A 20,259-nucleotide genomic window follows, 5' to 3' on the forward strand; every position below is an offset into this window, starting at 1 on the left:
GACGTAAGATCGTGGAATCGTCTAGTGCGTTACTACGTGAGGATGGCTGTCAGTATCCCCGTCGGCGTGGGGAGAATATTGTCAGCAGCTGGAGCACCAAAGCGTCAAAGGCTTCGCTGAAAGTGCATGTGAGCCTTAGAAACGCGTGTAAAGCTGTTGGCCACACACAAATATGCCTCCGACGCCGATGAACGGAACGGTTTGGGACTTGGGGGTCACAGGAATGAAGGCCGTCCAAGGTTCCTTGTGTTCAATCCAAACATGTCACAATAGTGTCAAACTAAATGATCAGGTGACCTCAGTCTTACCAGAAATATTTCGAATTTATTGTCATATGTCATATTTCTCGCTTGCTAGTGATTATGCAGACATGACGATCATTCTAGCCTTTAGTGGAGAACTAATCAGCCTTCATACCTTTTCTCCCGTTGAGTCTTGGGATTTATATTCATCCATAAAATGTCCAGTTGCCCTCGATGTGTTGAATGTAAGCAGGCCGTAGTCTCTGTTGCATACAAAACTCAAGCGCACTTTCCAGAGCATCAGCGCCGGTCAACAGCGGAGTCCGCCCGGGATGATGGCTTGCTATTTCTCGGAAGGCGCCTAAAATACACAACCTTTCCTCCACTGTTGCCTGGCAATGCCTGCGGGGCATCCGCCAGCCCAGCTCGGATCTGCTAACACCCAGCGACTCTTGAGCGGATCATCCAGTGAAGAGCAAAATGTCCTCCAGATATCAATCCACATCTCCCTTGGTCCGTTCACGGAGTGCCTCCTCAAGTTCGTCCGCATCTAGCTTATCCCAACCAGTAACCCCATGGCAATTACTAGTGTAACTGGTATTGGTCCCATCGAATTTGATAATTGTATGAAGGCATGTGTACTTCTCACCCCTTGCCTTCTCCACAGTTGTCCTGTCACTTGAGCTCCGCCCTGGAACGGCGCATCCTCGATAATGATATAGAATGCTGGCTAATTATACAACGGGTCCAGGATAAACCCCACTTGAAGCGTCTTGAAAAGCATAGTCCTGAAACCCGTGTTCAACTTGAACCGGCGCAACGATGCCGATACATATCCACATGCACATGTACATACGTCCCTCTATCTGGATGTGCGACGGGTGTCAGGAGAGATGACGAATTAATATTTAAGAGTCTCAATCCCCGGGCAGCGAAGAGATGCCCCTTAAGGAAGGGAGGTTCAGCATATCCTTTCCGCGGCATTTTACAAGGGCTCTCGGCATTTACGTAGCGACGAATCGGTACTCGTCATGTTGTACTATGGATGCTCCTCTTGCCTGTCGTCCACTATCGATCCTAGTACGACTGGGCGCGAGATAGCCGATCTGTTGCGGCTGCGAATTCATCTAGTCGGAATGTTGTTTCTATCAACACATAGATCGATAACGAGGACGCCCTGATCGTGACTTAAGAAAGACACTAGAGACTTTGCATTGATCCGTAGATCTGGAATTGACGCAAGCGGTCATTTTGTGCGGTTAACGTTCCCACGACACTATCGAGCACAACTCACAACGACATTGAGCACCCTTCCTACGTCGCTTACCGCATCAGGATATGCCTTCATATCTGTTCCCTGAGATTTACGAGCACATCCTAGAACAGCTTCCTGTCCGAGATGGCGTACTTCTCGACGACAGTGCCCGCACTCTCCTTCAATGCTCCAGAACTAACTCAATGCTGCGAGCCATAGCCTGCCTCTCGCATATATGGAAGTCGCACTATCTAGCACGGTGGACCCGATCGAAAGATCATGCGGCGCTTGAGGCTCGGTTTGGTGGCGACTATCGGCTAATGTATTTTGAGCGACGTTGGAGGGATCGGCGAGCTGTCAAAGCCCTCAGCCGGGTGATACAACATCGGTGTGGCCGCCACGAGCTTGCTATGGAGCTCATAGAAGAGCTTAATTACGACGCGTGGGATGTCCTGTCTGCACAAATCGTTCCCAATTCGGGTGCGTCGTTTGCTGGGATTGACGCTCCGACGGAGGATTGGTTTGCCCGGAACTTCTGGGCGGGAGAGGTGAGTTTCTCACTGCTGCGTTTATAGTCCCTCTCCGTCTATGGATCACTCAGCTGGTCATAGATCCTGCGGACGATGGCGCGACGTGCTGCAGTGGAGCAGGCAATAGACCTCGAAAATGGCAGAGAGTTCCCACTAGAGCGAGGCCTCGGCATCTTTTCTGGGTTCTGGGGGGTGGAGCCATCTCATGTACGTATTATCCTCGCCTTTTGAAAATCCCAATAATTTACTGCTAAATGGGTAGATTGCTACCCAGCTCGATGGTCTCGCCCAGCAATGTCGGGAACATCTCTTAGGCATGAGGCTTATTCTGGACCCGGAGGACCCAATATATGATCGTGTCTCCGTGTGTTTGGAGGTATGCCACTGGATGAGGGGCGAGGGTTTTGTGGCCGCGACGGGTAAGTCGAACATTTCCATACCAGCTTCAGGAGTCCACCCACGAATCCCCAATCCAGACACATATCACGACATGCGGAATCACTTCATGCACAAAGTATTGACCACGCATCGCAAAACCCTCCCGCTCTCTCTGGTCGCAGTGTTTGTGGCGATAACCAATCGTCTTGGCATCCCTTCCAAAGCAGTTGGCATCCCTGGTCACGTCCACGCCTTTGTGCCCTTATCACCAGACGTACCATCTGTCCGTTATCATATTTCCTCCTACGATGCCCGCAATGAAGGGATTCACATTGACGTTTTCAACTCTGACTCTCAACCCTTCATCGATGTCATTCGACTTCTGCGAGTCGGTCAACAGGACAACCTCAAGCCTGCCTCGACACATGATATGGTGTTCCGGGCTGGGAGAAATATACTCACCTCCGCTCAACTACACCAGGCAGCCCTCGAAGCGTCTGATCTTGATCTATCGATATACGCTGTTTTCTGTATATTCCTTATCCCTTCTCATGTCGGGATCGCATCTGCAAAGGGCTTCATACAGCAAATTACGTCAATAGTAGGCCAACGTTACCCCTTGGACGTGCGGCCCATCTTGCAGTCGGTTCTTGCGCCTGTCCTCGCGCCACCGTTGAGACTGCTGCTGGAGAACGTGTGTACGAAGCTTGTGGAAGACGACGAAGAGTACCATGTGCCGACAGCGAGGAAGCCGGTACGATACTTCTCGGGGCTGGTATATGTCCACCGTATCTTTGAGTATGTTTCTGAGTATTTCCGCATGCTGTCGGTCCTCTGATACATTCGTATTCAGTTATATCGCGGTGATTCTTGAGGGAGATGACCACTGTCACGCCTCAACATCATGTTCGTATCTCCCGCCCATTTCGTTGTCTTAAAGACACGTTAACCCAAAAGCTCGTCCAGGGATCGTGCGATATGGTGTTGACTCATTGGAAAGAGGACGACATCAACCTTTCTATACCTCGGCCGCAGCGGATGGAAGCAGTAGATGTAAGTACCTACTCCTATCCTACCGTAGCTCTCGTTTCCACACGCTGAGCTTTCCCTTACGCGTAGACGTTGCCGAAGACAATATCATACCCATTGCTCATTTGCGAAATTCGTCCTACTCAGATCACTCCCAAACGTCGGGCGCTGAGATCATTCATTCCCTCATTCAGGGTTATCCCGGCTTAGGTCGCCATTTCATCCGACCTGAGGAGGGTCCCCATGGTCGTCTCGTTTTCTTACCGAACAAAGACGTACTGAGGAGGTTTCCTGAAGATGTTGCGAAAGCGCAACACTATCTCTGCACGGGCACGGTACCTATTCCGGGCGTGAGCAGTTGAAACAACATACAATGCTTTTGGTTTAAAGAACGTGATGAGCTCTGGGTACTGTTGTACACTGTACTACCATTTTAATTGCCATAATACGAGGGCGACCTCGCATGTATAGTATTCGCACACGGTGCCTTGTTATTTATTCTACATCATCGGCCATTCCTCGAGGCAACCCTGTGCAAATCTAAAGAATGATAACGTTCCTGCATCGACAACTCCAATTACTACGCTCTTATGACCTGCCCGAATTGCAGCAAACGGGTGGGGGGTGGGTAGCACAGGTTTTGGTGGAAATAGCTTTCCTTTAAGCCATGCAAGCGTTAGTAGGTTCTTTAATGTAAGACCAAGGGGTGCAGGCGGCGGGCGTGGAGGATTCTTGCGCCGTGGGAGAGGTGGAGGGACTTGTGGGAGCATCCCAAATACCGTCGTTAATTCATATATTGACGGGATAGGAGTTGTACGACCACTAAAGGTACGGTGATTCGTTCATAGTACGTCGTGGAAAATATGTTTCACGCTCACTCAATCACGATAAGTTCAAAATCGGGATACGGTGGTGCAGTTTTCTTCCAAGCCGAATTCGGTTTCCACATGTGATAGAATATCTTGTAGGGAGAGGAATTAATAGGTCGAGTAGTACTTAATGGGTTTAAATGGCCAGCTGGGATGATTCTTAAGTGTCGGAAGATTGTGGCTAAGAGTGCGCCGAAGTGTAATAAGTATAGGTGAATGCATGAGTGTGGAAATTTCTGACTCACGATAGTCGCATGAGCTCAACCAACCAAACGATGTTCGCCATAATGGTTTCAACCATCCGGTGTGATGTGGACAGACAAATATCTGGGTGAGGTGCGATCGAACTCGTTGCAGACAACTGAGAATAGTCTTCCAGATAGAGGGTGCTTGTAACGAAGATTTTTCTGATGGACCATATGGGGGCGGTTGGGGATATGAGGGGGACGATAGTGGAGAGACTGCTCTAGTAATAATAAAACCCAGACGTTTCAGGTATGCGTAGCACTTCGTTGTTTCAGAATGCCAGTTAAAAACGCATAGTCAAAATCCTGCGCACCTGATACCTCTCTAATGTTAAGTCTTCTGTACCGATAAACTCGGCGTACGCTTGCTGAGCAGAAATGGTAGCCCCCGAAGCCAATAGCGACGCAATATTAGAAGGATCCGACAACGCGTCCCCCTCGTCGTTTGAAGTCGCCTTATAGCATGTCAATGTACCACGTTCGAGAAGATACAAGGCTTCTTCGGGTAACAATTCAAGCCTTGTCACTGTCCTTGGCTTCTCTCCGGGATCATATTTAACCAAACGTCGAACAGAATGGCCCATGTTGTTGAAGTGGATACCGCGAGATTGGAAGACCTGGGCTCTGGACAGCCCAGGCAGCCACACAGCATATGACATATTCTTACTGAAAGAAAGCGAATCAATCAAACATTTTGGGCACGGGCTTTAGCAAACACCTTGAAGTTCCTCGTACCCCTTTAAGGGCGTCCACCATTGCTTCGCGCGATTGACTCAGAGTATAATCTTGCAGCCGAGAACCAGCGGGCTCAAAGTCCTTCTCTCCTCTTTTAGGTATGCGAACCTTTGGGCCACCTCTGCTGGCAATTTTCATAAACAGCAACGTCGGCACAGTCTCTGAACCTGAAATGGTATATCTTACGAACGGTAGTTTCGTCCAATCAAGCATCTCCTCCTCGCTTGATGAGTTACCATCATCCCCGCCCTCTGCTGTTGGCACTGTTCTTGCTGGCTTTTCGTACGGAGTATCCATTCGGCAGCGATGCTTCAAACTTTAAGTTTGCTGTGTGACAGGTTCGGACTCAATTGACTCCAGACTCCGTCACCGCGCTGTAGAGTCACAACGATCGAGCAGTTCCCAGCTGGAATGGGGCAATACTCATCCTTGGTATCTATCTTCTGGCGGATTATAGCACCAGCGTATGAACCATCAGGGCAGATTGAGTGGCGCAGTTATCATACAGCTCCACCTAGTAGACAGACTCCGACTCCCAGAACGTGCTTCCATGAGGAATCCCCTCGTCGCTGTTATTCCCTTCCCTGAACACTGCTATGGACTCTGCTGAAGCACAATATGGCCAGCACATTCGAGGGTGCCCACGTTTTGAACGTGTTAGCATATTGAGCCCACATGCGTCGCGTGTCATGTGCGTGCACCCTGAACCAAGATCTATCAAGCAATGCTGCTCCTGCAAGAGACGTGTGTAGTGACGACTTGAGAAGTGCTCGAGGAATCCGACCTCTTTACGTCCTGGTGACTGGGTTCGGTATTCGTATGTGTGAAGACCCGTCCAGGATCCAGTGCTTCTGCAGGGCATTGATAGTGGTGAACTTGGGAATTATGCTCTATTGATCATGCTTGGCACCCTGGTTGTGACGCGTCCCAGTACAGGATAGCCCGATTCGAGCCTAACCCTGCAACCACGCACGCTAACTTGACGACTCACTGCTGCCAGGGGCTCGCACTTCACTACCCCAAAACGAGACATACACGTTATCGATAAAGTCCATTACTCCACTCACATCCAATACCTCCTCCCACGCATCTGATTCATCAGTACTTTATACTCCAAGTTTAGAAGTCAGACTTTGATTTCTGTCATCAATCTCATAAACACTGTTATTATGGACACATACTATGGCCCTGACTGCTCGGGTGGCCCCGAACGATAGGAACCAAAGCTACGATGTTCGGCTCTTGGTTCGCCAATTCTACAGTAACTTATCGACAATTCCCGCGTCCATGCCGGAAAGTCTAAGAAGCCAAGCTACTCCGGTCACTTTCTACTCCCTACGCACTCGCCGGCAGGGGTTGGAATTACTGCTCGTACACCGTCAGGCGTGTGGTAATATGAATATTCTCACATAAACTTCGACCACATCGGTCGATGACTGTCTGTCGGGCGTGTATCCTACAATCATTATGACAAATGGATCTTCGGGTTTGAGTGCCCCAGTTCCCTAGTTCACACATATATACACCGTGGGTGCGTCGCTTTATATTGTACCACAGCTTGCTTGTCGATGAACGCTACGGTTATTGTTCAGCAACTGCATGCAGGTAGCACAGAGTTGCTCACGAAGCGGGCTTGGCCTGCCCATATTCTCACACCACAGCCACGAGTTATTTTTGTATTCAGCAATACAGCTGGGTACCCTCGAACGCGCGATCTTGGACGTTGTGGCGATTTCTCGCTTTCTTCCTGCCTCTAATGGTTCCGAACCAAAGGAGATTTCTTAGAGAATTAACGGGACATCTTCTGCACTAGGGATGTCATCCTACCATGGAGCGAAATTGGAGGGAGCGATCCGGGAGCTGCACTGCGTCTCCATGTTGCGCGTAACGGAAGTGCACTCCCACAAGCGCGAAAATCGTGCGTATAGTTCCAACGCCCATAATTCCGGCTGTCTTGCGAATGCTGCTGGGTAAACTGATGGCTCGGTAACCCAATGGCATCGTGAGTACTCGCATAATCGTTCGGACCTGGAAGTGCAGCGTTGTGCACAGGAGTTATATCCCTTTAAAGTGCATACTTACAAGGAACGTGCGTCGGCGGAATGAAATTCCCCACGACCAATGGGAGAAGCCGCGACAGTGCCTAGCTTGCCGAGGCGGCGATCTACGGATGTCACATTCATGCGTAGTGATCATTCATTAAAGGTATCAGTGAATCGATGTCCGACCTTCAAATAGAGGCTCCATTCTTCTGAAGGAATATCTCAAGCCCCCTCTGCCTCCTGAGAAGTGGCTTTATCCCCTCCCCTTTCTCCTCTGTCGCCGCCGTTCGTGTGCGCACTTCTCAGCTTGGGCGAACCGAGCGAGAGAACGCCAACAACATGGCCACAGCCATTCCCCGTCACCTCGCCCAAGAGAGAGACGAAAATATCGATCCAGGCTTAGCTAGCTCTCGTACTTCAAGTGATCGCACGGGCGCGATAGACCTTGCTGCTGAACAGCATCGCTTGAAGGATATCATCACCCCTCCCGATTCGTATACGGACGAGGGTGTTTATTGGGGTGATCTTCCGATGTTGCAACGCGTGCGTGTTGCTTCACTTCCTTGGGGTGTCCAGCTTTTTCTCCTTTCCTCACTTGTCTTCCAACTTTATTGCGCCGCGTTAGTTCAAATGGACTACCTCCCAATTCCTGTCAGAATCAAAACGCGAACTCTTCGTCGTCGGCAGGATGTTTATCAATGACCCACTGGAACCATGGCGTCAATATTCGAACAAGTTCATTATTACTGGAATGGGACTTTTCGTAGAAGGATTTACGCTCTTCTCCATTGGAAACTTGACTCCATTGTTTGCTGCGTGAGTCCTTGAAGTCCACAAGTATATTCTGTCGCTCGCTGAGGGTTCGTTGGAATACAATGCTAGAGTGTGGCCGAAGTGTTGGGGGTCAAAACCGACTCAATGTACGAAGACATGGGTTGAAGCTGTCAGTTACCTTGAAATAATCGGCATCATTATCGGCCAAATTCTGGTATGTGCCAACTTCCAGTGAACCCCCCGCCCGTTCTGACCAATTCTTTCTTGGTGGTTCTGGGTGTGATTCATATCACGATAGGTCGGGATCGAAGGAGATTGGATCGGGCGTAAATTTGGCCTCGTTCAGGATGCATTGATCATGTCACTCGGAACAATCATGCTTATTTCCGTTTGGGGAACATCACTGCAAGGATGGGTAATTGCCGTAAGCAAATTTCACATGCTAGTTCACTCTTCGGTGTTATTGTTGTTCCCGCTCGCTAACAAGCTATGATCTGTTCTCGCAAAAATGCAGTATGGGTGGTCGTTGTTTGTCTATGGTCAGCTGACCCCACTGATTGTTTCCATCAGGCCGCTAATGGGATGCTTTTTCTAATGCCTAGGTATCGGCGTAGGCGGTGAATATCCCATGACCTCCACCAGCACCATGGAAGGTTCTTCATCTGCCACTAGCGGTGACAGACTCCACCGTGGTCGGAATGTAGTTCTACCCTTCCTGATGCAAGGGTGGGGTCAACTCTTCAACCAAACAATTCTTATCCTCCTACTCCTAATGTTCCACTCACAAGCTGGCCCTCCATACACTGAAACGAGCGCTCAATATATATATAGAGTTAGCTTTGCAGCGATATTGCCCTTTACGCTGTATTTGGCCTATTGGAGGGCCTATAAGGTTGGATATGGTGCGGCTAATGGAGAATTGATGAGGAGCAGAAAGAGGACGGGGAGGACGGGAGGGTATGATATCATTTCACTCAAGTTGTGCATAACGCATTACTGGGGGAGGTTGTTTGCGACAGCTTTTGGATGGTTTGGTAGGTTTTCTTTTAATTATACACCGACTTTCATGTTGAATTTTCTTTTTCCACTAGCGAATGACTTTGCGTTCTACGTGAGTTCTCGCCCTTTCACAGCCAACCTCCTTTCCTCTCCACCCAAAACTCACGCTCTGAACCTTCTCAATAATGTATTTTCCAGGGCAATAAAATTTTTCAATCGAATTTTATTGCCGTCATCGTACCCCACACGCACAATATTAACATCGGTTGGTTATGGAATTTGATTAATGTGGGAGTGGCAATGTTTGGATATTACTTCGCTGCACTCCTGATCGACTATAAGGTGAGGAAAGGAATGATGCCTCGCGCGAGTGGGTACTGATTCTACTTTTCTTCGCCATGCGCCACCACGCTGGCATTTTGGCTGCAGCCATTTGGCCGTAACAAAATGCAAATACTTGGATTCCTTGGTGATTTTATTTGTTTCGTCATTCCTGCAGCGTAAGTCTATCTTTTCTCTAAGTTTGTCATTGGACACTGGTAACCGCCTTTCAACTTTAGGATGTATAATCAGCTCACGAAGCGTGGGTCCGGCATTCACTGGTTCCAATCCCTCTACTTCCTTAGCAGTTTCTTCCAGCAGTTCGGGCCAAGTAAGTCACTTTGTTTGTTACACCGCGCTTCCCGTGTTTAAAGTTCGAATAATTCAGACTGTACTACCTTCCTTGTCGCCGCCGAAGTCTACCCAGCCTCGATCCGATCTACGGCCCACGGGTTTTCGGCTGCGGCAGGTAAACTTGGCGCCCTGGCACCAACGATCCTTTACAATTACATCGGATCGCGCACTCGATTCTGGGTCGTGTCGTGGTTTGGCCTGGCAGGGGCAATTGTCACATGGCTCTTCCTTCCAGACGTAACCGGCCTAGACCTTCGAGAGCAAGAGAGATATTGGGAATACGTGCGAGCCGGGAGAGCGGACGAATATCATGGTGTCGCGATTCATCCCAGACACTTGTCCGTTTGGGAAAGGGTCGTGTTGAAAAGACATAGGAATTATGACCCGGAGAAGGATAGGGAGAGTAAGATCGCGGAATTGAGGAAGCTGTTTGAGTTGAGGGAGGGTGATAAAGCGAGGGAGGTTAGCGGAAATCATGATGATGATGATCTGCTGAGTGATGAGGTCGCGGAGTACTTCAGGAGGGAGAAGGGGATTGTGGGTGTGAAACGCGGTTGACCTACTTGTCGTGGGATGTCAGACTCAATCACTCCTGGGACGTGCCAAGAACGTGGGCACAATGTGAAATTACTGAGTTGTATCAATATGAATCGTTTTAATCACATGCTATTTACGGAAGTAGAGTTTAAACCCGATCACCGAAAGACACGCTTCGTTCCAACTGTACAATGTCCTAATCTAATGGCTGCTCCGACTCATCCTGTTCCAAAACTCTTGACCATAATCGCACACGCATCTGGACTGACAATTCATCAGATATCAGCAGGCAAGAGGAATTGAAAAAAATCAGCGACGGTAGAGTTATGGAGCACATCCCGTTAGGAATACTCCTTGAAGAAATTCGAACATAAATTCATATACATCATACTTGAGCAGACTTAAACGAGAACGGGAAGACACTTACCGGTAGAAATAATGGATAAGACCTTGGAAGTACAGCATGCAACTCACAAATGTGAAGAGCATGAAGGGAAAAAATTGTGACTCATCGTTGAAGCAAGAATAAGCCCCGTCTAGTTCAACGTCACGTCCAAGAGAGTAATGACGAGGATCGCATGTCTATACACGATGAGGATAACAAGCAGCTGACGTCACCTTTCCTCAGCCTCCTATATCTCCCCGTCTACATCAAACAAACGCTTCCAGCAATTGGCCCATGAACCCAACCTCAATGAAATCCACAACTTCGCTCATATCTTCGCCAAGCCACGCAAGTCACCAGAGGAGAGTCACTTAAATGGCACAAAAGCTGAATCCCGCTAGGGAGGGAATGCCGAGAGACAGAGCCACACAAAGCGGACGACAGGGAGAGAGGATAAGCAACGCCGAGCAGTAAGAAGCTGGGTCGGGAAGTGATAGAAACGAGCGACGATTGTGCCCAATAGGCATACGAAGCCGAATGCTAGAGCCCCGCCCGAGTCGACACAAGTGCCCACACACCTTGTCCTCATTTCTAACCAGCACAAAGGCCCGTTCATAATCAGGACGTACTTCCGCTGTGCCTAAAGGCGGACGCTTGCCAGACGTCAAGAACGAGCGGGTTTAATGAAAGAGGACCGTTGGAGGTGAAGTGCGTGAAAAAAAAAAAACACGTGTACCGACTGGTGTCCCAACTCCAGAAGAGATATCTCCGTGGACTTTCCCCACAGTCTAAAATGATGGAACAATGGTCGCATCCGTAGGTGACGCTGCGAAAGCGATCCTTTGCTTCAACGATGTTGTGTGAAGAGAGCGAAATTTTTCATTTCAACGACGCATTAAATAGGCCGTTGCCGGTGGCAGTGTCTCCCAATTCAAACCTCAAGGAGAACGGAAAGAAATAAGCCGACCATTATGACGGGGTGTTTCACTCGGTCATTAAAGGTGCACGGGGCTCTGATAACGTCCTCATGAAAGCTCTCCACCTTGATTCAAAGCTAGTAATGTTGTTAGTGGTGACGATCACTGAGTCTCAGCACGATATCGATATTAGTTAGATCATATCGTGCTCTCCGCAAACATCCACCACTTACATACACCTTCGTTGGTGGCGCCGCTGTACGAGAAAAGCAAAAATGAGGAGGGAGCAGTACACCGTGGAGTTGCATGTGCTGTAAAGCTGTGCCGGTTGTATGGTGCCGCCGCGCGGCGCCACGTCCGCAACAGGGTGCCTAATGGTCCTTCGGTCCTTAACCACCTGTGACATCAGCCCAGGGCCTCAGCGTTCTAATCTCTCTCTCCAAGTTCGAAGGCGACAGTGGTGGAGTACTATAATTTCTGAGCCAGGACAATAATAATTTATACCGATATATGTGGGCGTGAGGACAGGTGACGAAGAATGAGAGTACATTTTCAAAGCACAAAATGTCGAAATGTGGAATGAGGACATCAGCCTCCCGCTGATCGATGGACGGGAGCTGGTTCGGAACGGTCATTCGCACGACGAGCATTTTCATAAGCGAATGCCCCATTCTAGTAGCCTGTATGTGCCTTGGTAGACTCAAAGTGTAGGCGCCTTGTAACACAACGCGTCCCAGTATGAAGTGGCTTAATTAAGCTTCGGAGACGGAGTCGTTGGGTATTATTCGGAGGTATTTAGATGTTATAATTTCTTTGGTCGCGAAATTCCCCTGACTATCAGCTTGATATATGGGATCTTCAGTTAGGACAGCCTTAGAGATGTCGATGTCGATCTCCTGCCTCTCTGACAGCTGAGCGATCGAGATGCCGGAAGACTGTATCCCTAACCCCCCGAGGCGTGAGGCCAGCCGTTAGCAATGTTCGCCCAACGGTCTCTGTAACTGGGGGGTTGGGTTGGGTCTTACACGGGAAATTCAGGGATGTGTAGCCACCGAATTCCGCAGTCATGCATTCATGAACCGGATGATACGTTACCCCAGCTTCAGGAACTGAAGGCCCTAGGATCTAAACTCTGTTCACTCCAAAGCCCCTATCCCCAGGCTGCAGTCGCTTGAGAGGACATGAATGTACTGAAGGACGAATGTCTGTCTCACTGTGCACAGGAGCCATCTCTATCATCCCGTCAGGCCTGAGATAAGCGGAGGTGTGCAAGAATAAGTTTTTCATGGGCACTGGGAGGCGCCACCGACTCCAAAACTTATTTTTGCCACTACTTTTGAAGAGAATGTATAATATAAAAGAATCTAGTATAGGAGGCAATGTTTTGCGAAATTCTTGGATTTAATCGACTAGGCCGGGCATGAGTGGCCATTTGAATGGTCGCTCATAATCCCTGACATGCTCCGTACACCAGGTGGCATTAGTAACAGGTGCTAAGGTGTTAGAACAGGGTGGGGGACGTCTCTTCCCCTCAAAGAGAGGCTGGTCACCTGCCTAGTACTGTGGGGACGTGATCGAGAATGCATCGTGTACCGACACTAGCAGGGCCGTCGTCAACTTCTTTCGACGTGATTTTGATCGATAGCGAACATGCAGGGCTGTATTGCATGGATACTGTGCATTGTGCGGGGCGGCGATGTGGCGGCCAGTGGCATTAACCTAGCCACAGTGATGGTCCCTGGGACAGCCCGTTCTGCCACCGGATTAGTGCCACGCCACCATGTACGCCGGCTTCATCCCGTATCTTTCAAACTTTCACACGGGGTTTTGATGTGCAGGTACCCAGCCTGTCATTATTTCAAAAAACAAGATTGATAGTAAACAACTTACATACATCCACAGCTAGATCGCTCTCACCGACAAAAGTAGAGCAAGCAAAAAATTAATCTACCAGAGATTTCACGACTAAACCGATCAATCCCCCCCCCCCCTCTCACATCCCGAATGCTTCCTCAACAAGTTCCACCCCACCCACCGCCTTCCTCACCGCAAGCCCGACCTTTCTCTCCGCCTTCCTTGCACTCTCCGCCAACCCCTTCGGCCCACAAACAACCATAACAACTCCGTGGACTCCTTCAAAAGTTCGGGTTTTCAACGCAGAAGCGCACGATATACTTGCATACAACATGTCTTGTAAGTCTGGTCTCCCACCCACGACTTTGATCCGTTCCGGAACGTCAAACGATGGTTGGAAAGAAGAAGCGCGAGTATAGTGGATATGAATGTGTAACGAGAACGATGCGATCGCGCCCGTCTGTTCGATCAGTTTCTTGAACGTAGGAAGAAGCGGGACGATAGTTGACGGGTCTCCAACAGACCAAACGAGATCGACCAGTCTCGCCCTTGAGGACCTATCAAAAGCATCCTGCGCCATTTCCTGAACGGCTGCAAGCCCAAACGAGATTCCACTTCCGCCACAGACGAAGAGCGCAGCAGAGTAGGACGAAAATACGGTATGACCAACTCCACCGAATGGTCCCTGGACTACCACATTCGCCACTCGCCCGCAACCCAACCCTCCTTCGGAAAACTTGGCACTCATCCCGTTCCTCGCCAATGCCCCAAGGCTCTTTGTCCAGTCGCCCGCCTCCTTAATTAAAAGGACTAACCCTTCGTCGTCGTCGCTCGGACTGGCAATCGTAAACGGATGTGTCTCTATCATGCGAGCCAAACCCATGGAAAAAGATGGAATCATCAACCGAATGTGTTGGCCTGCTCGCCAGCCCATCCTTAAGTTGGGGATCGCGACTCGGACGGAATGAAGTTCAGGGATATAGTGGAGAGTGGCGCCAATATAATGAGACTTGGTAAGACGGAGAATCACATCGAAGATATAAATTCCAATACAAGCGAGTGAATAAGGCAGAGACACTGGTACGTGATATGGGACCTACAAGCCAAGGAAAAAAAACTGATCGGTAAACGATATATCTGGACGACGAAAAATTTTTTCAAACTTACCGCCACGACAACAATAACGAGGCCGATCAAGTGCATATTCAAAAAGAGTGAATAAAAGCGCTTCCTGAAGCTAGGAATCGCGCCCAAAGAGAGAAAACAGATACCACCAAGAGCGATGAGGCCAGTGTATCCCACAGTGCTGATCACCATTTGGGTGACTTCACCGTCTTTGGTCCACATAACAACTAAAGAATGCGGGAATCAGGGTAATGTTCTGAACATTTGGTAGGAAAAGAAATTGTGATACCCACGGTATGCAACGGAGTGGAAGAGAACGGCAATGAATACGAGAACACCGACCCAGCGGTGTAAGAAATTCAGCTGTGCAGGTAACACGTCAGCATTCGCAGTCAGCGTGTTCTCGACAGGAGAGACTCACTCGCTCGTAACCCCGACCAACAAACATACCCACGATCGAGGCCTTGCTACCCAGAGCAAGAGCGACGGGAAATTGAGAAAGTCTAAATGAACAAACGACCAGCAGTCAGTAAACGGGTCAAAAAAGAGCCAAAAGGTACTCACGCGATCCAGCCGGCACGGTTGGGTATAGTAACAGGGTCAGAATGCATAAGCATTGCAATTCCGATTAAGGTCGCATATCCCACCAACACGATCCCCTGAGTAATGCTGTATCCACCGAAAAGTGGTACGATAGCACTTGTGTAATGACTCAAAGGATATAAAATTGTTTTCCAAGAAGGGAAATGACATGGTACTACCCGGGGTTTTGGATACGCTACGTGATGCATTTCGAGTCGACCAAGGTCGGTCACTGAGGGAGATTTCTCGGATGTACCGTATTGGGTGTACGGAGAGAAAGGGCGACGAGAACTTGGCGCTCGTTCAAGAGGGTCTCGGATTGTGGGGGCTGAGAATCGGAGGACAAAACCTTGACGGGACGGCCATGGTTCGGACATGAACCTTGCTACGGCGCGTGGAAAAGAGAAGAGTGAAAGGAGAGCGAGAAATGAAGCGAGGACGATATAAGTTAGTAAACCATATCGTTCGCTTGTCCAACCGTGGATGGGGTGGGTGGGGTGGGTGGTGTGTTTGGCAGAAGCAGCCAAGACAGCAGACATTTGTACAGGAACGCTAAAGCTCAAGATAATGACAGTTTTATTTGCAGTAGTGGCAGGAATGAGTCTGCTTGATCAGTGCAGTTACTCTTCGTTCCAGCTTAAACGAGAGAAGTTGCCAATACCCTTAAGCCAATCGACTGCAAAGTGTTCAGGACCTTCAAGGTCAGAGGGCCTTCCGAAGGCTACGAGATTGACGAGAACGAATGTACTAAAGAGGGGGATAGAGGAGGGAAAAAGATATTAGGCAAAGGGTTGAAGAAATGATATCTCCGACCCCGCGCAGCATCCATCGAGACAACACGCCCTTATCTTACCGGATGCAAATCCAACCACACGATCACCTGCCCATAGAATATATTCAATTGAATCTCACATCTTATTGTAGCCAAGGTTGTAGCCAGGTGGTAGCTTGGTTGTAGCTTGGTTGTTCTCCCTCCTTCATTTTTTCGGCCCTGTGGCGGACTGTTCCCAGCGTGACCGCTAAACCAACGAAGAACCATCTTCCCTGTTGACACCACCTTCCGCAGCACAGATGTTGTGAATCAGACAGCTCCGACTAATTCCTCGCAATTCCATCGAGGGTGATGATATGCCACATAAGCAGTTGCGCGCAACTGTTGCCGGTCTGCATGCAATGGTAACCGCTAAGGCGAGTCAACGATGAACATTGATTTGACTAACCCACGTATATCAATTGAGGATATTAATACTTATTGACAATCACAACCAACTGAACGCTCCCGGCTGGTCTTTGTTCAAGCTACCATTTTCCGGCCTGGCCCCTGCCCGGGCGTAACGATTGTATTTACCCCCGAACAACGTTGTGTGGTTCTTCTCTAGGTCAACAGGACAGACGCGGGAAATATGAAAAGTACGATCAAACTGAATATCAGTGGACCTGATCATTACGGTGTTGATCAGCAAGGCCGAACCGATAATCATGACAATGTTAACCCAAGAGGAATCGCCATGTCGAATTGGTCAAAGAGCTCAACATGAAGCTCGGCCAGTTATACTGCAGTGGGCGTTCAGTGAGTCGTCTTGCAATATGCAATAAGGGGCAAGCAGAGACATGAATGAATCAAAGTCCCGAAAAATTACTGTCGTTGAGCCCCTAATATTGAACCTGTGATGGCACGGACGATCGGAGATACAATGGTCACAAACTTATTGTGGGTCCCATGAACCAGATTTCACCGCGCGTGCAGTACTACTGGCACAACTATATTTCTCTTGGACCCAACGCCGATCGAGTTTGACGAACACATCAATGATATCCAAATTTATGAAAGAATGGAAGACGAATCATGCACTATGGTATGATTGTGCCTCGCGGACCTTCAGTTTATTAATTACCTGTGCAGAAGCAGGGGTATGTTCAATGATGCATATACCATAGTGCAGTCATGCTAACGCCCATGGCAGTTCGTACACGAAGTGACAGACGCTTAGGCTAACACCCTTTCAGTACGAATGCAAAGCTACGAACCCCGTAGGGATGCCTGCTGTCGCTTCATTATCTATACGGTGAGAGAATTCCAAATGGGCCCAGGCCAGGATGGCAGACAGGAAACGCTGGGACAAGTCACTATAGTTCCAACCATACGCACAACACCCTCAGTGCCTGTGATTCGTTGTATCCATGACGGATGATAAGTACGTTGGGTTTTATGACTTCTGAAACTAATGAATGTTTGATGAGGACTGAAGGGTGCCGTAGAGTGACACGAAGTATTCGACTGTCCAAAAACCTCATTAGGACGCTGTGCAACTCGGCGCTTCTAAACACGTCAGCTTGCAAAACCATTGCACTATCTGATCGCATTCCACATCATCAATTATAGGATGGTCCTACAGCGACGCTTCAGAGTGCCTCTGCACAGCGAAGGCACTTCGCATGCCGTTGCAGAGAATCCGATCAAGTGGGGGGACTGGAGGCCAATGGAACCAATCCCCGAAACTCTGATATAGCATCATCAGAGGAGAACAAGCCTATCCAATGGTCGATACTTAGGAGCCCGCAAATATGGAATAGGTGTTGATAACTTATAACGAGATCCGTCGCCAGAACGAGGGCAAAGCGTCGTGAGGCGTACAACGTATATATAAAGCAGTCAATCGATCAATCTTGTATTCACTCCGTGAGTTTCCGGAAGTCATGTCTGCAACAAGCCGAAAAACACTAGCTCGAAGCAGTGTGACTCAGCTATCCAGAACGACGTAGTGCACAAGGTCAGAGAGGCAAAACAGGCCTTGGTACTGCCCGGGCTGGGTTTCCTCCACTGGAGCTGAGCATTGCCAGTGTGAGAGAGGCACAGTCGAGGCTGTCTATAGGAGTAGTTCCGCACAACTTCCGCGCCCATACGCACAGCTCATTATACGAAGTGCAGAGATGGTAGACTAGACCCTTGCAAGAATCATGTTGTAGAACATTGCGACAAGGAGACGCAAGCCACATTTCTCACAGTCCCTGGGACTGCTTCCCTTCGCCCCAAGCTGTGCCAGGCATACCCCTAACATATTCCTATGTCGATGATATGGGCAAAGTCTGGGGCAAAGTCCATTCGCAAAGAGACATATTTCTCGTTCGGTTCGTCATCGAGGGCTAAATCCGACCCGGGTTGCAATAACCCATCTCCTTTGGTCCTTGCTATGTTTGCTAAAACGCAAACATATCTCGGCCCAAACGATATGAATGAAGTCTATCGGAGGAGAGGCATATCCCACATTCAAATCCATCAACATTCACTAAGAAAGCAATGATTTGTTTGTTAATCGGACTCACTTTTGGGAAGGGAAATGTGCCAATATATTCAGAGACATGGTGGTGGATCTACCCCGCCGCCTCGTTATCACGCGGGAGAGCGGCTAACCCGTTTGGGTACACTGAAGAGTACATGAGGGGACCGTCACAAGGTGGGTTACTGGTGTGTAGCGTCGTATAGCTGGTCCTCGGGATCGGTGTCGTCGGGGTCCTGTGTCTGTTTTGGTGTCTGTATCTAACTATGATGAGGAAATTATAATCCTTCTCTACTCCATGCCCCCGTTCCATCCTGTCGCTCTCCTGCTGAATTCCGTTCGGGATCGGGTCCGTCTCGGGTGTTCATACGTTTGTCCGCCGCGCGGGACGCCTTCAGAAATTTCGCCAGTTCGGTGATACCCTTGGGTTGGCCCATGAGTTTTCGTACGGCCATTGTCTCAAGCTTCCCACGTTGCCCAGGAGGTGACTGTGTTTCCTGAGTAGTGGGCATGCTGTTAAGATGTGGCGTCTGGTCTGTGTCTCTGCGCCGCATTGGCATTCCTTGTTCTCAGCATGTGTCGGAGACCCGATGGTGCGCAACTGGGCAGGATTGAACATCGCAATCAAGGGAAATTAAGAATCATAGAGCTTTTTTATATATGCACCTAGATCTGGGACGTCAGGAATGATGCGTCTAGCTGATCCCGGCCCTCGGTAAAAATGGACATCCTGTCCTTGTGGGATGGGTAGGCAGGCGGTCTATCTTTGTGGAGGGAACCTCCCAGCGATTGCTTACCACATTGGTGAGATAGTAAGGCAAAGAAGATAGAGTGGTCCGAGGCCGGTGTATCGACCAAACCATGAAGCGAGATTCGGCATGAACCCCCATTATCACCCAGAATGCACGTCCCGCTAGCGATATGGGAGGTACTGATTGCACTTTTCCATGGGATACCAGCCTCCTGGAGTCACAGCCCTTGGCAGGTCCCTTGTGCATGAACAATCGCAACACCGCTCCGACGTCCCCAAGTAATCCCCAAGAACTCCTCCTAGCGTAGCGATGCTGCCTGCTGCTTGAAAACCACTCGAGTGATGGTAAGATTGCTTGTTTATCTATCGTATTTGTCCTTCGATTGGTCGCATTCCCGGATACCCCACGATGACAATTGAGTGAGCTGGGGTTGCTTTTCTGGAGCTCCTTCCGTTAGCCGTCATTGATCCGTAAGAGGCGGAGAGAGTGGAGTCGTTGACCTGGATCTTTCCGGCGGTTATTTCCACCTCAAGCCCCGTCACGGTTCTTTGGGACCATTCTTTCGTATCTCAAAGCCTTTCTTTTCCCCGCACATCTAGTGACTAGTGACTTTCCCGTAAAAACATTGCCATCTAGGTAGTTTTTTCAGGTGGTTGATAGACATCAAGTCTTTTGCTATTGCCTCATTTTCCTCATAAAGTATAAAGGGTATATGTTGTCAATGAGACAGGCGGGGGAGAGAAAGCTAGCGGCAATGGTTATACAATCAAGATGATGTATCCACGGCGGCCAAAAGAAGAGGGAGTATCGGTGGAAAAAATGTGTGCCATGGTTTAATGTGTGCGGTGGTAGAAAGAAGTTAGGTGCAATGCTCATTAGGGAAGAAGACACCCCCGGTTGATGGAGGGGTCCTTAAAGTTCCGCTGGTTAAACGGATTAATATTATGCAATGTGCACCGCTGATAGGATCACAGGAAGCTCCGGGCACGGAACCAGGGCAAGCATAGCCTGACGAGTACACTACGAGTGCTCCCCGCGCCCCTGACCTAGTATGTG

At 49.2% G+C, this 20,259-nt stretch overlaps 5 protein-coding genes across 5 annotated transcripts; 3 read left to right on the plus strand and 2 right to left on the minus strand.

Annotated features, from left to right (window-relative positions):
• The first annotated feature begins 1,235 nt into the window (after positions 1–1,235).
• Positions 1,236–3,969, plus strand: EI90DRAFT_3291233 (uncharacterized protein). Its single transcript, XM_039067265.1, has 7 exons — positions 1,236–2,045; positions 2,109–2,234; positions 2,290–2,446; positions 2,504–3,203; positions 3,259–3,311; positions 3,372–3,458; positions 3,525–3,969. The coding sequence occupies exons 1-7, from the start codon at positions 1,581–1,583 to the stop codon at positions 3,794–3,796; spliced, it is 1,860 nt and encodes a 619-aa protein (XP_038913201.1). The 5' UTR covers positions 1,236–1,580; the 3' UTR covers positions 3,797–3,969.
• EI90DRAFT_2975527 (tRNA-splicing endonuclease subunit sen54 N-term-domain-containing protein) lies at positions 3,853–5,404 on the minus strand. The gene is made up of 5 exons (XM_039055860.1): positions 5,267–5,404; positions 4,863–5,214; positions 4,549–4,810; positions 4,313–4,484; positions 3,853–4,256 (listed from the first exon to the last, which is right to left on the minus strand). Exons 1-5 carry the CDS (start codon positions 5,302–5,304, stop codon positions 3,935–3,937), a joined length of 1,146 nt encoding a protein of 381 aa, XP_038913202.1. The 5' UTR covers positions 5,305–5,404; the 3' UTR covers positions 3,853–3,934.
• A 2,546-nt stretch (positions 5,405–7,950) lies between these two features.
• Positions 7,951–10,447, plus strand: EI90DRAFT_3069380 (major facilitator superfamily domain-containing protein). The gene is made up of 10 exons (XM_039061156.1): positions 7,951–8,141; positions 8,208–8,313; positions 8,398–8,523; positions 8,614–8,638; positions 8,702–9,133; positions 9,191–9,210; positions 9,297–9,440; positions 9,528–9,598; positions 9,659–9,750; positions 9,808–10,447. Exons 1-10 carry the CDS (start codon positions 8,014–8,016, stop codon positions 10,329–10,331), a joined length of 1,668 nt encoding a protein of 555 aa, XP_038913203.1. The 5' UTR covers positions 7,951–8,013; the 3' UTR covers positions 10,332–10,447.
• A 2,506-nt stretch (positions 10,448–12,953) lies between these two features.
• Positions 12,954–13,583, plus strand: EI90DRAFT_3069386 (uncharacterized protein; the record flags this gene model as incomplete). Its single annotated transcript, XM_039061157.1, has 2 exons — positions 12,954–13,459; positions 13,530–13,583. The coding sequence occupies exons 1-2, from the start codon at positions 13,263–13,265 to the stop codon at positions 13,579–13,581; spliced, it is 249 nt and encodes an 82-aa protein (XP_038913204.1). The 5' UTR covers positions 12,954–13,262.
• A 22-nt stretch (positions 13,584–13,605) lies between these two features.
• Positions 13,606–15,550, minus strand: EI90DRAFT_3127679 (uncharacterized protein; the record flags this gene model as incomplete). The annotated part of the gene is made up of 5 exons (XM_039064025.1): positions 13,606–14,562; positions 14,634–14,818; positions 14,885–14,954; positions 15,013–15,094; positions 15,156–15,550. 5 exons carry the CDS (start codon positions 15,548–15,550, stop codon positions 13,606–13,608), a joined length of 1,689 nt encoding a protein of 562 aa, XP_038913205.1.
• Positions 15,551–20,259: the final 4,709 nt, after the last annotated feature.

The sequence above is a fragment of the Cantharellus anzutake genome, assembly GCF_015039405.1.
Source record: "Cantharellus anzutake strain C23 chromosome Unknown EI90scaffold_44, whole genome shotgun sequence".
In the NCBI taxonomy this organism is placed as follows: Eukaryota; Fungi; Basidiomycota; class Agaricomycetes; order Cantharellales; family Hydnaceae; genus Cantharellus; species Cantharellus anzutake.

Bases quoted from the DNA above. Each gene is read 5' to 3' on its own strand.
- EI90DRAFT_2975527 (XM_039055860.1), bottom strand. From the start codon at position 5,304: ATGGTGGACGCCCTTAAAGGGGTACGAGGAACTTCAAG. The intron at 5,215-5,266 runs GTGTTTGCTAAA...GCTTTCTTTCAG, and splicing joins GGGGTACGAGGAACTTCAAG to TAAGAATATGTCATATGCTG. The intron at 4,485-4,548 runs GTGAGTCAGAAA...GCGCACTCTTAG, and splicing joins GTTGAGCTCATGCGACTATC to CCACAATCTTCCGACACTTA.
- EI90DRAFT_3069380 (XM_039061156.1), top strand. From the start codon at position 8,014: ATGTTTATCAATGACCCACTGGAACCATGGCGTCAATATTCGAACAAG. The intron at 8,524-8,613 runs GTAAGCAAATTT...GCAAAAATGCAG, and splicing joins TGCAAGGATGGGTAATTGCC to TATGGGTGGTCGTTGTTTGT. The intron at 9,211-9,296 runs GTGAGTTCTCGC...TGTATTTTCCAG, and splicing joins CGAATGACTTTGCGTTCTAC to GGCAATAAAATTTTTCAATC.
- EI90DRAFT_3291233 (XM_039067265.1), top strand. From the start codon at position 1,581: ATGCCTTCATATCTGTTCCCTGAGATTTACGAGCACATCCTAGAACAG. The intron at 2,447-2,503 runs GTAAGTCGAACA...TCCCCAATCCAG, and splicing joins GGGTTTTGTGGCCGCGACGG to ACACATATCACGACATGCGG. The intron at 3,204-3,258 runs GTATGTTTCTGA...ATTCGTATTCAG, and splicing joins TATGTCCACCGTATCTTTGA to TTATATCGCGGTGATTCTTG.